The sequence below is a fragment of the Mesoplodon bidens genome, assembly GCF_964165515.1.
Source record: "Mesoplodon bidens genome assembly, chromosome: 7".
Classification (NCBI taxonomy): domain Eukaryota; kingdom Metazoa; phylum Chordata; class Mammalia; order Artiodactyla; family Ziphiidae; genus Mesoplodon; species Mesoplodon bidens.
Genome location: NC_138164.1, coordinates 72,324,269 through 72,340,744, shown reverse-complemented (window position 1 = coordinate 72,340,744; position 16,476 = coordinate 72,324,269). Strand labels below are relative to the sequence as shown.

At 41.3% G+C, this 16,476-nt stretch overlaps 1 protein-coding gene across 1 annotated transcript in view; it reads right to left on the bottom strand.

The window, feature by feature from the left end:
- Positions 1 to 16,476, bottom strand: part of CCDC81 (coiled-coil domain containing 81) — a 36,215-nt gene that overhangs the window by 5,469 nt on the left and 14,270 nt on the right. Inside the window, exons 6-13 of the mRNA XM_081240872.1 lie at positions 15,862 to 15,974; positions 13,781 to 13,904; positions 10,941 to 11,034; positions 10,374 to 10,520; positions 9,452 to 9,556; positions 6,835 to 7,007; positions 5,555 to 5,633; positions 5,108 to 5,328 (exon numbers count right to left, since the gene is read on the bottom strand). Coding sequence (XP_081096998.1) covers positions 5,108 to 5,328; positions 5,555 to 5,633; positions 6,835 to 7,007; positions 9,452 to 9,556; positions 10,374 to 10,520; positions 10,941 to 11,034; positions 13,781 to 13,904; positions 15,862 to 15,974 — 1,056 coding nt within the window. The remainder of the gene's footprint in view (positions 1 to 5,107; positions 5,329 to 5,554; positions 5,634 to 6,834; positions 7,008 to 9,451; positions 9,557 to 10,373; positions 10,521 to 10,940; positions 11,035 to 13,780; positions 13,905 to 15,861; positions 15,975 to 16,476) is intronic.

Sequence of the window (16,476 nt, the reverse complement as noted above, 5' to 3'; positions counted from 1 at the left end):
AATTATTGAATCACATGGTAATTCCACTTTTAATGTTTTGAGGAACCACCACTGTTTTCCATAGTGGTTATACCAATTTACATTCCCACCAACAGCATACAGGGCTCCTATTTCTCCGCATCCTTTCCAATGCTTACTATTTTCTGTTTGTTTTTTTTTTATAATAGCCATCCTAACACCTGTGAGGTAGTCTCCCTCTCTCTCTCTCTCCCTTTCTTTCTCTCTCTCTCTCTCTCTCTTTCCTTGCCAGTTCTAGTTTCCTTTATCTTTCCTCTTTACATCATATATATTCACATCTTAATGGTTTTATCTAATACTGAATAGACAATTTTCTTCCTTCCTAATCTTTTGAATGGTCTAAAAGAAGTACTTGTTAAATGTTTCATGGTGTATGTGGTGTAAGAAAAATATATAATTGTTCTTGTTTTGGACATTTCACAAGGCAATTAAACCACAGATATTATAATCCAAGATAAATGATAACACATTTTATCTTTGCATTTACGAAATCTTATTACACTATTCTGCAAATGTATAAATGTTTTCTTTTCGGAAAAAAACACAGAAGAAAAAGATAGCCATCTTATCCATGTATGTCACACTGATATATATATATCCTAAATAGTGAAAGACATTTTCTTACATCTACATGGGTGTTTTGCAGGGGAAAACATGAACAATTTGCTGACTGCTTACTCCATTCGGACTTCCATAGAGTTGGCATTCCAGCATTCTATATTATTGGAATTAAATTATTAAATTGTGTAATATAAAGCACAGCCGTATTTTAAATCTCACATTCCTACCTTGCCACCTTTATTCACTGGAGTAGGGAATCCCTGTGTCACAGGTTCACATAAGTAAATGTTCAATAAAACATGGAATACCTCTTATCTTGGAGAGGCACACATAGAGTTAAATGTTAAATGACCTCTAGTTCCAACAGTGCAATCAATGACAGCTGACAGTTGAATAAGGGTCACCCCCACACTCTCACAGAGCATGGAAACCATTTGTTAATGAGCAGCTACCTCCTAGTGGTTTTGATTTGTATTTCCCCAGTGATTACTGATGTTGAGCATCCTTTCATATGCTTTTTGGCCATTGTTATACAATTCTTTAAAGGATAGGTTTAAAAGTCAGTTTAACTTTAAATGCCTAGAAAGTAAGAACATGAAGTAAGATTAGAGGGGAAGTAACTAGGATTCTCCCAAGACTGCTGGTGGAAGCAAATTGCTGTACCTTTTTAGAAAGCAAAGTGTCAGTATCTGGTAGTATTTAAAATGTGCCATACACTTGATCCAGCAACCCCACTTTTAGGAATTTATCCAGTAGAAACAAAACAACCAGTATAAGGAAAAATAAGAAAAATGCTTAATGCAGAATTGTTGTAATAGCAAAATACCTGGAAAGAAAGTGATTGTTCATCAATGGTGCAAAAGTTAAACTATATAATCCATATTATAGATAGTATGCTGTTATTAAAGAAAAATGAATTTCATATATAGGTACTGACCTAAATACAAATTAATGACACATTATTAGGTTAAAGAAAGGTTGGGTTGCAGAGTAATATGTAAGATCTTACAGGCCTCATTTTCATTTACAAAAATGGAAGGAAAAATATATGTGTGTATATTGTTTGAATATATTTATAAAGAACAGGAAAGGGCTTCCCTGGTGGCGCAGTGGTTGAGAGTCCGCCTGCCGATGCAGGGGACACGGGTTCGTGCCCCGGTCTGGGAAGATCCCACATGCCGCGGAGCAGCTGGGCCCGTGAGCCATGGCTGTTGAGCCTGTGCGTCCGGAGCCTGTGCTCCGCAACGGGAGAGGCCACAACAGTGAGAGGCCCATGTAACGAAAAAAAAAAAAAAAAAAAAAAAAAAAGAACAGGAAAAAGTGTAGAAGGCTAAACTTAACACTGACTACTTGGTAGGGGAGATTATTAGCCTTTTTTTTTTAATCTCTCCACTAACTCACTTAATGAGCATGAATTGTTATTTTTTTTAAACAAAAGCAGAAAAGTTTAAAGCAAAAAAAGTAAAACAAGTAAAAATACTTGCACAGGCCTGTTTGGATCACACAGACTAAGTCATTCCCTCTGAAAGAAAGTGACCTTCTAGTTGCCACAGGAAGACCTAAGATCACATCTTGAGATGGACGGAGGATGGGGAAGTTGGAAAAGAAAAGAGAAGAGAATATGGAATAATCAGTAAAGGATATAGAAACAAAAGACAAGGATCTAATCCATATTAAAACGGGGGTTTACGACCAGAGCTCCAACAAAAGAGATAACCAGATAACGACCATAGTTTGTATTTGATCAGAGCTCTGAAGTTTCCAGAAATGCTCTCACATACATAATCTCATTTAGTCATCATAGTGAGGATAGGCAGGGCGGGTGTGATATCCTTATTTTTCATATGAGGAAAAGAGAGCTCAAAGACCCCATGTGCGGTATGGTCCAGGTCACACAGTCTGGAAGTGACAGAGTTTAAACCCTCCTAACTCCATGTTCAGGAGAACAGCCAGCGAAGCTAAGGAGCAGAAGAGGAAACTGCAGTAATCTCCGCAACACACGCAAAGGGTCCCAGATCTGGCTATGGCAGCATGCACGGAAAGGCAGAGCCACTGCGGGGCAAGGGGCAGCTGCTTGCTATGAAACAAGCTCCTTAAAAGAACTTCTTCATTTGACCCTTAACCACCTTGGAGGTAGATATTAGTATTCTCCCTAATAACTGATAAGGAAACCAATGCCCTCAGGGGGCTGTAACCTACCCAATCCCACACAACTAGTAAAATGGCAGAACCGCATATCAATCAATCAGAATGGAGACCGGAAGTGGTCTTGGAGACCCCAGGTATTCATCCATTCGGTGAAAGATCATGGAGAGGTGGGATGGGGGATCCCAGGGAGAGGCAGGAGCAGCCTGGGCAGCAGGGGTGCACTTGTGGGGCTTGGGGCAACAGCTGTTAATCAAGAAGTATGGAAATATTTCAGTATTTTAGCAAAGAGTACAGACATACAAGTATACATTGCCCTGGGCTGATGCAAGACTCAGTCCGCCATCTGATTTGACTCCAAAAGCCATGCTTTTAACTACTCTCACCTCTCTACCCCAATCCAACCCCACCCTTATCACAATACCCTCCCACCTTCACCCAATTACTCTACTCATATATTCCTGTCTGAACCTACTTGCTATAGAACATAACAGATCTTTGCACCATCCCACTGACCATTTATAAAATTTTAATATAATAACTTTTTTTCTTTTCGTAAGTACAACTGCCTTTTTAAAAGAGGAGATTTCCTGGGCTTCCCTGGTGGCGCAGTGGTTGAGGGTCCGCCTGCCGATGCAGGGGACGCGGGTTCGTGTCCCGGTCTGGGAAGATCCCACATGCCGCGGAGCGGCTGGGCCCGTGAGCCATGGCCGTTGAGCCTGCGCGTCCAGAGCCTGTGCTCCGCAACGGGAGAGGCCACAACAGTGAGAGACCCGCGGACCGCAAAAAAATAAAATAAATAAATAAATAGGAGATTCCTTTGAAGAGAAGCCCTCTTGGAACTCCTGAGAACTTTGATCAAGTGTCTGAAAATTGCTGAACATCTACAAAGAAGAAACTGTAGTTCTCTGTGGCAATCAGAGGGTGGAAGCGGGAGAGTAGGAAACATGGGAAATGGGAAGACAAGAGGAGCCAAGGAGATGTTACAAGGCTGAGGGCTGGTCAGGATCTTAAAAAATTCTCCATTTGTGGGGTAACCAATGGGTACTTTAAAACAGTGGGTGTCTGATGTTTGAGTTTAACGGTATTGTGCATTGCTATGGCATAAAGTCCTCCTCTGCCTACCCTGACCCCTTCAGCACCCCTGCACAAGCAAACATCAGCACAGCTTACTACATGTGCGGTTCTCTGAAGAAGGGGTTTAGTGGAGGTTGAGAAAGGGCCTCAGTTTCATGTTTGTGTCCACTTGAGCAGGACAGCACATTTGTGGCTCACATCGTATTTCCAGGTGACAGTGCTGGGGTGGACAACTCTTTTCAGATATTGTCCTGTAAAGGGAAAGAAAACTATGGAAAGGTAAGTGGAGGGAGAAGTAGGATCGAGAGAGTTTGTTTGTAACTTATGGTTAGCAAAGGGGAAGGGGGGTGGGGGAGGGATAAATTAGGAGTTGGGGATTAGCAGATACAAACTGCTATAAAGAAAATAGATAAACAACAAGAGAGCTATATTCAACATCTTATAATAAACCATAATGGAAAAGAATATGAAAAAAGATAAGGCATTTGGAATTAACTATTGTTTATCTTACATTATATATGTGTATAAATAGGTTTATATACACATGAATACATAATATTCTTTTAAAAATGAGTTTGTTTTTAATTTAATAACTTTTTTGTGGGGGGCCTCTCACTGTTGTGGCCTCTCCCGTTGCGGAGCACAGGCTCCGGACGCACAGGCTCAGCGGCCATGGCTTACGGGCCCAGCCGCTCCACGGCATGTGGGGTCCTGCCAGACCGGGGCACGAACGTGTGTCCCCTGCATTGGCAGGTAGATTCTTAACCACTGCGCCACCAGGCAAGCCCCTCATTGTATATTCTTGACTTGTTTGTCATAAGTTAATTGATCATATATGCATGGGTTTATTTCTGGTCTCTCTATTCTGTTTCATTGATCTATGTGTCTATTTTTATGCCAGTACCATATTGTTTTTTGTTTTTTTTTTTGTTTTTCTTTTTTTTTGTGGTACACGGGCCTCTCACTGTTGAGGCCTCTTCCGCTGTGGAGCACAGGCTCCGGACGCGCAGGCTCAGCGGCCATGGCTTACGGGCCCAGCCGCTCCGCGGCATGTGGGATCTTCCCGGACCGGGGCACGAACCCATGTCCCCTGCATCGGCAGGCGGACTCTCAACCACTGCACCACCAGGGAAGCCCTAATTTAATAACTTTTCTTCATAGGGTGAATTGTGGGGATGAAGCTAGATAAAGCACATAATAAGCTTAGAATAATATTTTTCACATAGTAAGTCCTCAATGTGTTCATTATCACGATTGCTTCTCTAGAGGAGAGGAGGAGGAGGAGGAAAGATCCAGGGTGTCTTACTCTTTGTGCGTCCTCTGAAGCATCATCAAATCCCACTTTTGGTCCACCAGCTGGTGCAACATGGCTGTCCTCTTGTGGTTAGCAGCTGCCTCCATCTGGTCCTTCCTGTAATTCTGTTCTCTCTTTCGATTTTCCACCATCAGCTCACCCTCCTCCTTAGCAAAGATAGCCCCAGAAGAGTCTGGCTCAAACATGGGCAGCTGGGGGTGTTTGTTCTTTATCTGAAGCAGGGACACACATAATGCAGATGATAATTATACCAGGGAATAGACATAATGCACAAGGCCGTAGCATAGTAAAAACCAGCACCTCAGAGGAAAGAACAAGGGCCTCAGAACAACCAAATGGATAACACATAAGAGTATTCGTAACAGTACAGGATTTATACATATTTTTAGAATGCTATTGAAACCCTGCAAAAGTTTAAAGGAATAATTGGCCCCTTACCTGTGCATCCAAAGCTCTCTTGTAACACTGTGTTTCTTCCATCTTATCTTTTATATATTTGGCCCTTTGCGCAGCAAGTCTGGCAGTTATGAATAAGAGAAGGTGGGACCACAGTTTGTTATAGAGTCTTTAGTAATACAGATTAACATCAACAAAACATGTTTAATAAATATTAATAGGAATAAGAGCCTGATGAAAAGTGATATTTCCTTCTAGGAACTTTCATTTTAAGAAAGAAAAGAGTAATTCAAATCCATAGGCTAGTGGACAATGTGTTGGACAGGGATGGATGGGCAGGTATAAGCAAGTGACCAACCATATAGTCCAAATGCACTACCATTAAGACAGGCACCCCTCCTCCCCCCATGCTTAAAAAAATCTAGATAGGAAAGCAGGAAGTGTCTATGCATGCAATACAATGACTCATCATAAGATTCCTTTCTAAGAAGAGTGGTCTTTCCTATTATAAAATGAATCTATTATATGCAAACTCCACATGATCTGTAAAGTGAATATAATGGAACATATGCATTTTATGGAAATAGTTTTTTGGTCACAGAAACTAGATTCTTATTTGTTTTAGGAGTTTCTCTCACACCACAGTAGCCTCCTTAATTGCTCTCCTGACCTCAGTAGTAGAAGTATGGCCCACTTAGGCATGTTTGAACTCTGTGGCCCTGACCCTATCCCGGGCCTCAGATAACCCAAGCAGGACCAATCAGATTCTCTTTCCTGAAAATTTTGACTTGAGACTGAAATTCATCCAACTGTGAGCTGGAATACAGACAATGTCAGCTAAGGAGCTGGGGTGTGAGCAGACGGAAAGCTTTTTTTACATGGGTTTTAGTGCCTGGTTCCAGTCTTCCTGGGTCCCCCATACATTCCTGCCCTCAGGTTCCATAGGACACCCTTCATACTTATAATACAACTCAGCTTTGCCTTGAGGTTACCTGGGAATAGCTGGGAATGAAGCCTGCTCAAGACAAGTCCCTTCCTCCATCTACCAAGATTAGTGATCACAAAACAATACAAAATGATACTCTGTAATTAAAATGATGATAGACAGCAATCATTACTCTAATGATAGTTATAATAATGCTGGCTTTTCCATGTTTCTAACGAAGTATTAGGCTATGGTACTGGCTGCTAGCTGGGTTAGTTTGCTCAGTTGGTTACAGTTGTGCTAATGAAACTACCAACGCTGATCCAATCCCACATGGAAAGAAGCATGATGTGAACATTCCGAATCCATTTTTCAGAGCATGTCTGGCTAGACTCACTCCTCTGTCAGCTGCACTTGTTCCAGGCGGTCCATCAACTCGCTGTTTTGTCTTTGCTTTATGTCCTTTTCCCGTCTGTGACCTATTTGTTTCAGGAGACTTTGGTAATGTTTCTCTTGCTTAAAAGCATTAATCTCAGGACTGAGTGGCCGTTTATCAAAAAAGAAGGATTTCTAGAATGAAAGAGAAGCAACTCATTTATTCTAGAATACTAAAAAGCAACAAAGAATAAGGGTAATCATTCAGAAGACTAAAATCAATCAGAAAGCCTTGATTAATTTATAATGTGTGCCCAGACCTCAACACATTGACCAGCTAGTGACCCACAGAATCATATGAGTACACTCAGGGATGAATCTGAGCAGAACTGACCAAAGCCCCATAACTGAGAGGGAGATGAAAAAGGACTTCACGGGGTAGGCCCTCCGCTAGTACTTACAACTTGCATACTGAAAGGAGGAGGAATTCTGAGTGAGTGCAGAAGCATGAGCAGGGACTGTGAGGAAGTGGAAGAGGGAAAATTGAGCTCCTACTCTGGGCCTAGCCACGCTAGACACTGGGAACCCAGTGATCAAGAACAGAGATCCACAGAGAGCCTCAAGCTCATTGAGCCTGCGTGCTGATGCAAGAGACAGACAGCCAACAAGCAAACCACACACAGATAATTTAAGGTGGTGATAGGTACTATGAAGCCCTTCTCATAGCAAGTGTCCAGGTGGGAATGGGGCTAAACTGGTTATTAGGGAAGACTTTTATTAGGGAGGTGACTGAATCACCTCCACTGCAAATATCAGGGGACCGGTGTCCTATACAGAAGGATCAGCAAGTGCAAAGACACTAGATGGAAACAAGCAGAAAGAAGGTCTATGTGGCTGAGGCATAGTGAGCAAGGGGAGAGTAGAGCAGGTGAGCTCAAAGAGGGAGACAGGCCAAACCAGGAGGACTTGATAAGTCAAGGTAAGGCGTCTGGATTTTATTTTAATTCAGTGGAAGGCCATTAGAGGCTTTAAACCAGAGAATGATCTGTTCTGGTGAACAGTTTTAAAAGATCACCTTGGCTGCTGTGTGGAGAACAGATTGTAGGAGGGCAAGCAGCGAGCCTGACTAGGGAAGTAGTGCAAAAGTTGGGCCTTCTGGGACTTCCCTGGTGGCAAAGTGGTTAAGACTCCACGTTCCCATTGCAGGGGCCCTGGGTTAGACCCCTGGTTGGGGAACTAGATCCCACATGCATGCCGCAACTAAGAGTTCACGTGACACAACTAAGGAACCCACCTGTCACAACTAAGACCCAACGCAACAAAATAAATAAATAAATAAATAATATTTTTTAAAAACAAGTTGGGCCTTCTAATGTGGCTTGGATTAGGGTGGTGACATTGAAGATGAAGAGACATAGAGTGATATTGTATACCTTTTGGAGGTGAAGGCAAGTGGGCTCGCAGATGGTTGGATGTGGATGACTAAGGAGGACTAGTCTAGGATCACTTTTAGGTATGGGGTTCATGCAACTGTCTGGCTGGTGATACCACTTGCTAAAACGGGAAGGCTTGGAGAAGAACAGTTTGAGAAGGGGAATCAAAACTTCTGTTTTGGTCTTTTTCACTTTAAGGTATCTACGGTTATAACAAAGAGGAGATACAAAGTAGGCAGTGATAAATATATAATGTGGACCTTATATCTAATTAAGAGGAGAGAGAGAGAGTACCTAAAGCTCAAAAGCATGGTGCTCCCTCTTCTTCCTTCCCTATTGCCCCTGCCTGGAAGGTTTTGCCTCCATTCACTTCTTTACCTAACTCCTGTATGCCAGGAAATCTTCTCAGATCTCTGGTCTGGGTGAAGTGACTTTCCTCTTTGCTCTGTTCAAAGATTTATCATAGCATTTAGTATATCACAGTCTTGTCTCTTTAAATCTCTTTCCCCCACTATCCTGAGACTTTAGAGAGGGACCTTGTGTTATTCATCTTTGTATTCCTAACCACTAGCAGAGTGGCCAGCACAAAGGAATTCAATGAATGCTTGATGATGACTAAAGAAAATCTATTTTATTAGGTGTATGTCCAGAGTGTCACACTGCCTAGATAGTGAGGTGAAAGAAGGAAGATTCAGGCAGAAATAAAGGTAGGCACATCATGATTGGAAACATTAAATGGCAAAACAGGTGGCTCACGTCCCTCTGAAGCTGGGGTTCTCAAACTTTAAGGAAACTACAAATCATCTAAGTATCTTGTTCAAACGTAAATTCTCATTCTGGAGGTCTGAGGTGGCACCCTAGATTCTGAATTTCCAGCAAGCTCCCAGGGGATGCTGGTTTTCTCCTTAGATCATCTGATCCTGGGGCAGGAATTTAATATACTATCCCTATCCCCACCTCTCCCAGGTCCTGGTTGAAAATTACTATCATTAACAAGTGCTGTCATGACTAGTAGGAACTGTATTATGAATGTGAATGGTGTGGAGGCAGATCCTGGACCACTCCTGCCCTGGAAGGAAGCTTCAGCCTTGCACAAGCCTCTTTTTACCTCTACCACTTTAAAAAATTGGCGCAATACGGAGAGTGGATCCAAATGCTCACAAGGAGGGCAGGTATCAGCCCTAGAAACTTCAAAAAGACTCTTACATGAAATTCAGGTTTCTCATTCTTGTGGATTCTTATGGCTTCAGCAACTCCAAGATTATAGGCAGCATTTTTTTTATTCTGTTCTCTACTAGCCAGACTTTGCATCTGTGAGGAAAAAAAATCACATATTGACATAGAGCTTTTAAAAATTTAATTCTACTGTATTAAAGTAACCCAACCAAGGTAGAAACCTGCCTTTTGGAGGCAATGGTAAATACTTTCTGATGTGTTCATAGATTTTTTTTTTTTAAGTGGGCTTTTGTTTCCCATTCTTGGGCTCCAGGCACCACCTCTACAGGTATCGTAAGAAGGAATGGAATATTTCATGAGTGGTTACCTCTGATATCACAAATGCAGGAGAGGACAGTAAGGCCAGTTATTGGAGATCAGAAATCGGGATAAAGCAAATGCAAAGGTGCCATTCTGTCTTTACTTGAGATAGGCCATGAATTTGAAGGGAAAAGCCCTGACTGGGATTATATTTTATGAGAAATAAAAAATAAAGCTATATAATCCAGGAATTCCACCTTTAAAACTCAGTCTTGGGAATTCCCTGGTGGTCCAGCGGTTAGGACTTGGCCTTCTCACTGCTAGGGGCCTGGGTTCAATCCCTAGTTGGGGAACGAAGATCCCACAAGCTGCACGGTCTGGCCAATAAATAAATAATAAAACGCAGTCTTCATGGGGTGGTGGTGGGGTGGAATCAGTGACACGTACAAACATCAGCTGCATGGATATTCATCCCAGGACTGTTTACTATTAGTGAAAACTTGGACACAACCTAAGCTTTAGTTCAGCAATAAGTAAGTAAATGGTTCACTATGTTACAGTACAGACACACGATGGAACTTTTTAAATGGTGTTTTATAATCACGTTCTCCTGTCCCATGTTAAACACTCCTTAACCGAGGTGTTGATCTACCTGCTCTTTGAAGACAGCCTCTTGATCTTTCATCATCTGATACTGCTGTAGGAGTCGCTCATCTTCCACCTCTCTCCTCTTCCTCTCCTCACCGTAGTACAACGGGGAATTCCGCTGTGCTCGTTGCAAGCATACATAACACATTTCCTGTAACACCAAGTTTTAAGGCAAATTGATTTTTACCTTTTACCTTTTTGCCTATGCATTCCCTTCCCAAGCTCTCCAAAGGCTAGGTGTATCAAGAAGTACACTTCATAAAAGGAAGTATTAAAGATATTAGCCAAGTGAGATTTTCAGAGAAGACCCCACAAATATTCCAGAGGATTTAATAAACTCTTGCCTGAACAGATGTGTTTATAGCAACTGGAAAGTGGAGATTTCCCAACCCTATTTCTGTGAACTGGTAGATTTTGACTAGTAGATAGATTTATCACAGTCCAATTATGGGTCCTGAGTACCTGAGCCATACCTATATATTAAAGAAAGAGCAATTCCCAGAATTCTCTCTGAGAAACAGAAGTCAGAGGAAGATTCTGACTGATTTTTGTTTCTTTGAAGACACTGTACCTGTCCTGCCCTATTATGATCCTGGCAAGAAGTGGCTGGAGAAATTTTAGGCTTCATTTCATTGTCATTTTTCAGACCACCCAGAGATCGTAACCTATAAAAAACAATGTAACATTAATTAATGTTAATGTAGTCTGACATCAATTATCATCAATTATTAATGATAATTTTAGAAACAAGTATAAATATAAGAAAATGAAAAATATCTCAGTGGTTTTCTTTAGAGCATCTACATGTATAGAGGGTAAGAACCCAGGCTTTATACCAGATAAACCTGAGTGGGTTCAAAGCCCAGCTTTCTTTATTAGAAGCTGACTGGCATTAGACAAGCTGGGTAATCTTACAAAGTCTCAGTTACCAATTCAGTGAAATTGGGGTAAAATTTATTCATTCTCCAAAAATTTATTGAGTGTTTACTATATGTACTGCTCTAAGCATGGGAGAGGTAGTAAAGAACAAAATACACATAAAAAAAGCTCTGTCCTCATGGAAGTGACATGCTGATGGGGGTAGACAGCCAATAAACAAGGTAAATGAGTGAATTCTATAGTCTGTTCAGTGATAATAAATGCCATGCAATGCTGGAGGAATGGGGTATTAAATCACGAATAGAATGTCTAGGGAAGTTGTCACCAAAAAGGTGAAATTTGAGCAGATACCTGAAGGCAGTAAAGCAATAATAATAATCAGATATCTGATGGAAAAGGACCTAGCAGAGCAAATGAGCACTAAGGCCTTGAAGTGGGAGCATGCCTGTGTTCAGTATGGCTTGAGGAAAACGAGTTAGTGGGCGAAAAGTAGGAGAGAGGTCAGAGATCAGGCAGGACCTTGACGCCACAGTAATGACTTTAGCTTTTACCCTGGGTGCGTGGAGGGTACAGTGTCCAGTATAAGCAAAGCTGTAGAGAACACAGCAGTCCCTCACATTACTGCTACTGGGGAGATAATTTGGTACAATCTTCCTGAGGATAACTGGTAATGTGTATCAAAAGCGTGAAAAATAGGCTCATCCCTTATCTCTGAAATTTCACTTCAAAGTTTTTACCCTACAGAATACGCAGGTGTGTTCAGAGAATTATCTGTGATTATATTTGTTACAACATTATTCATAATATAAAAAACTAAAAACCATCTAAGTATCCCACAGGAGATGCGCTAAACAAAAGGTTTAATCAATGAGATGATGAGCAACCATTTGTTCATATTTTAGAATATTTAAAGCCATAGGGAAATTTTCACCACTTTTTGTTGTGTAGCAAAAGTTCATATGATATGATCTCAGTTTTGTTTAAAATGTATCTATATGTTTCAAGTATAAATATATGTACATATTATAAATGCATTGAAATGAAGGATGTACACCCATAACGTTACAGAAGGTTTCCTGTATTTAGTGGGGTTATGGGTGATTGTTTTGTATCTCTTGCTTTTCTCATTTCTTCCAAAATTTCTGTGATAAAGATGTATTACTTTAGTAATCAGAAAAACCCAAAAACCAAAAAAAAAACATTGTTTGGTCAACTTCTATAGGAAGCCTTTACTAGGAATCCCTAATAATTACTCCCTCCTCTTTGCAGCCTCTGTACTCTCTTTTGTTATCTTCATCACGTGCATTATTTCTTTAGCCTCAATCTCTCTACAAGTCTAAGTTTATGAAAGTTGGTTTATATGTCTTTTATGTCACATAGCTTTATAGCTTCAGTGTCCAAATAGTGCCTGGCACACAGTGGTGCTCAATGTTTGTTGGACTGAGCTAAATTCCAAAGTACTAGACATTTAATTCTCAATTATCTTTCATAACGGGATTACTCAAAAGAAGCATGCCTAGGGTTTTGAACATGACTTTAGGAATCCACAAAGCACCTAAATTACACATATGATAGCTGATATATTGTGACATTAATAACTTGAAAGTTGACAGCACAGTGAAAGATATATAGTAGATGCTCAATAGATACTTATCAGAACCTTAAGTTCTGATCTGAGGTCTTAAAAAGTATCCTACACAAAGGGAGAGAAAATAGAACTCTTCTGATATAAGAAGAAAACAGGACCATCATAAATTGTAATACATTCATTTGCTCAAAGAACATTTATTGAGTGCCAGCCACGTTTGGCAAAAATGCTTTCCAGTTTGATCTAAATATGAACCTGTGTCACATCTTAATATCCACACACTCAGAAAACAACACAGGTTTTCCCAAAACCACAAGGAAAGTTAGATGTTTCCTCCTCTCTGCTATTTTGTTTCCACCTCTGTCATAGCATTTATCCTACTGAATCATAATTTATCACTCTGGCTTTCCCACAGATTGTGAGCCCTGGTCGTCTTGATTATCCCCAGCACCTAGAATGTAGCATCAAGAATAGTGGATGAAGGAATGAATCAATGAACACTTATTTAAAATTCCCTGTATCAGGATAGGACTTGAAAATACACTTAGTAAAGTGCAACACAAAAAATACCCAGGGACTTCCCTGGTGGTCCAGTGGTTAAGAATCCACATTCCAATGCAGGGGATATGGGTTCGATCCCTGGTCGGGGAACTAAAATCCCACATGCCATGGGGCAACTAAGGCCATGCGCCACAAATACTGAGCCCGAGCACTCCGGAGCCCACGTGCCACAGTTAGCACTAGAGAAGCCCACACACCGCAAGAAAGAAGAACCCACGTGCCACAATGAAGACCCAGTGCAGGAAAGAGAAAGAGAGAGAGAAGGGAAGAAAGAAAGAAAGGAAGGAAGGAAGAAGAAGGAGAGAGAGAGAGAGAGAGGGAGAGAGGGATAGAGGGAGGGAGGGAGGGAGGAAGAAAGAAAAAGAAAATACCCAATGCATTACCTTTCAACGTTCATATTCTTCCCACTACTCCCATTCTGCTCCAATTTCTGCGGGAAACAGACATTTCTTGCTTTGGCGGGGGAGATAGCTTGTCTATATTGAATTACCTTGGGTGATAAGATCTCTGTAGAATGAATGAAAGTGAGTTTCCTTTCAACTCTACATAGGCGATTTGTACTTAACACAGATTTTTTAAAACTCATAATTTTACTAGGGAAATTGTTCACATAAGATACACTTTCTTATCTTTAAAATATTGTCCCGGGCTTCCCTGGTGGCGCAGTGGTTGAGAGTCCACCTGCCGATGCAGGGGACACAGGTTCGTGTCCCGGTCCGGGAAGATCCCACATGCCGCGGAGCGGCTGGGCCCGTGAGCCATGACCGCTAAGCCTGCGCGTCCAGAGCCTGTGCTCCGCAACGGGAGAGGCCACAACAGTGAGAGGCCCACGTAACGCAATATATAAATAAATAAATAAATAAATAAATAAATAAATAAATAAAATATTGTCCCTTGCCCTAGTGTGGTTAAAATATATATATATATATTTTTGCTGTATACTTATTACATGCAAAGCTCTGGCTGGGCACTTTAGAAAATACAAAGAGGCAAGTCTGTGCCCTTAAAGATCTTTCAATAAATACAGTTGAAGAGGAAAAATAAGATATAAACAGAAAACATGAGAGCTGTCATTTGTGGAGGTCTTACCACCTGCCAACAGTACTAAGTGATTTACACACATTATATAAATAGCAACTCAGGACAATGATGCAGAATGTCTAAATCTCAAATAAATGGTGCAATCTCTAATGTTCAGAGAAGAGAGAAGCCACTTCAGAATCCACTGATGAGAGGAGTTTTCATGGAGGAAGTGAGATGTGAAAAGGGTACAAAGAGGAGAGTAGGATTGGGATAGACTGTAAAAAAAGGAAGGGAATTCCAGGCAGGAGAAAAACAGTGAACAGAAGCATGAAGTTGAGGAAGGGCAAGGCATGTTAGAAGAGCATAAACAGACAATTTTGCTCAAAGAAAGAGTCTGTAAGGAACAGTGACAAATGAAACTAAAGAATGAAAGCATGTGAGTATTAAGCTAAAAGTCTGTATGTAGGGCTTTCCTGGTGGCGCAGTGGTTGAGAGTCTGCCTGCCGATGCAGGGGACATGGGTTCGTGCCCCGGTCTGGGAAGATCCCACATGCCGCGAAGCGGCCGGGCCCATGAGCCATGGCCGCTGAGCCTGCGCGTCCGGAGCCTGTGCTCCGCAACGGGAGAGGCCACAACAGTGAGAGGCCCGTGTACCGCAAAAAAAAAAAAAAAAAGTTTGTATGTAATCCTGTAGGCCACATGTCACAAAACCAACATTCACAAGCCAATGTTTACCCATTGATATATATTTTGTTTGGCCCAGTTAATATTTTTGTTTCAATGTAAATTGGTTGCCAAAATCTAACAGTCAATAGATTTCATATGTCAGGATATCTGCTTCTCTTGAAGAATCAGAAAATTTGCTACCACTTGGCCCACAATTCCACAAATCAATAATCTGCTAGACTACTTTATCAAAGGGTAGTTTGGCAACCCCTGGGGATCCCTAGGACCCTTTCAAAAAGTCTTTGAAGTCCTAAGATTTTCTTCACATGCTTCAACCAAAACAACATATCACACCAGATTATATGAAGACGCAGATATAAGAATCCACTATCTTCTATAAAGCCAGATATCAAAGATATAAAACTACCTCTCTTCATTTTTCATAAAAATTATTATTTATGCTAACATGTCTCCCTATCATGTGACATCCAGCCCAGTTCATGCATTTATGTTAGCTGCCTGGACCTCATAGGCAGCTGAGTTTTGAGCCGTGCAGAGCCAGCAAAGAGATCACAGTTTAAGAGTCTGAGAGTCATAAAGTGGTTAAGGTGAGATACAAGATTCCAGGAATAGAAGATGTTTGTTAGAGAGAAGAATACAGTGATTATTCATGAAACTAACTTTATTCACTTTGGCCATAGGAGTTGCTAAGCAGTACGGCTTGGCTCATAAGTAGTAAAGAGTGACAGATTATACCCAGAAATCATCGACCTACCTCGGACACCTTCTTTGTCTGACTGGTCTTTTAACTTCTTCCTTTGTCCATTCTGTCCACCTTCGACAGTGGTCACCATAGGCAGTTTTTTCTCCATCTCCTTGGGCTCAATCCTAGGAATGAACCAAGATATTTGTCCATAGGTGACTGTGTAAACTGTCAGTTCTGAGAAGCAGCCAAGCTTGCTCACTGATTCTGAATGAAATAAGCCTACTTCTCTCAAGGAGGCAAGTGCTTTTATTTAATAAGTACAAATCATGGACTCATTATCTTTGGGAGCCAACCATGACCCTCCCCCTTCTTATATAGATAAATTGCTTTGAAGGCCTGGATTTAAGTTTTGTTTTTTATATCAGCTTGAATTTGTCTTTTCCAGTTCTGTAACCAGATGCCATAGGCCTGAAACAGTGAAAGGTAGTCATTGGATAGCTTGAAGGCAAGGATTCATAGCCTGGTAGGCAGGGTACGCCCAGAAATAACCACTCCTCTCCTCCCTCTTTCTCCTCCCCACTTCTCCATCCTCTCCCCAGGCAAAAGTGAGGGACTTGCAAAGGCAAGGGAGGAAGGGGTTTGTTTAGTTGGTGTGTGTAGTTGTAGATTTTCTTTGGTCTCAGG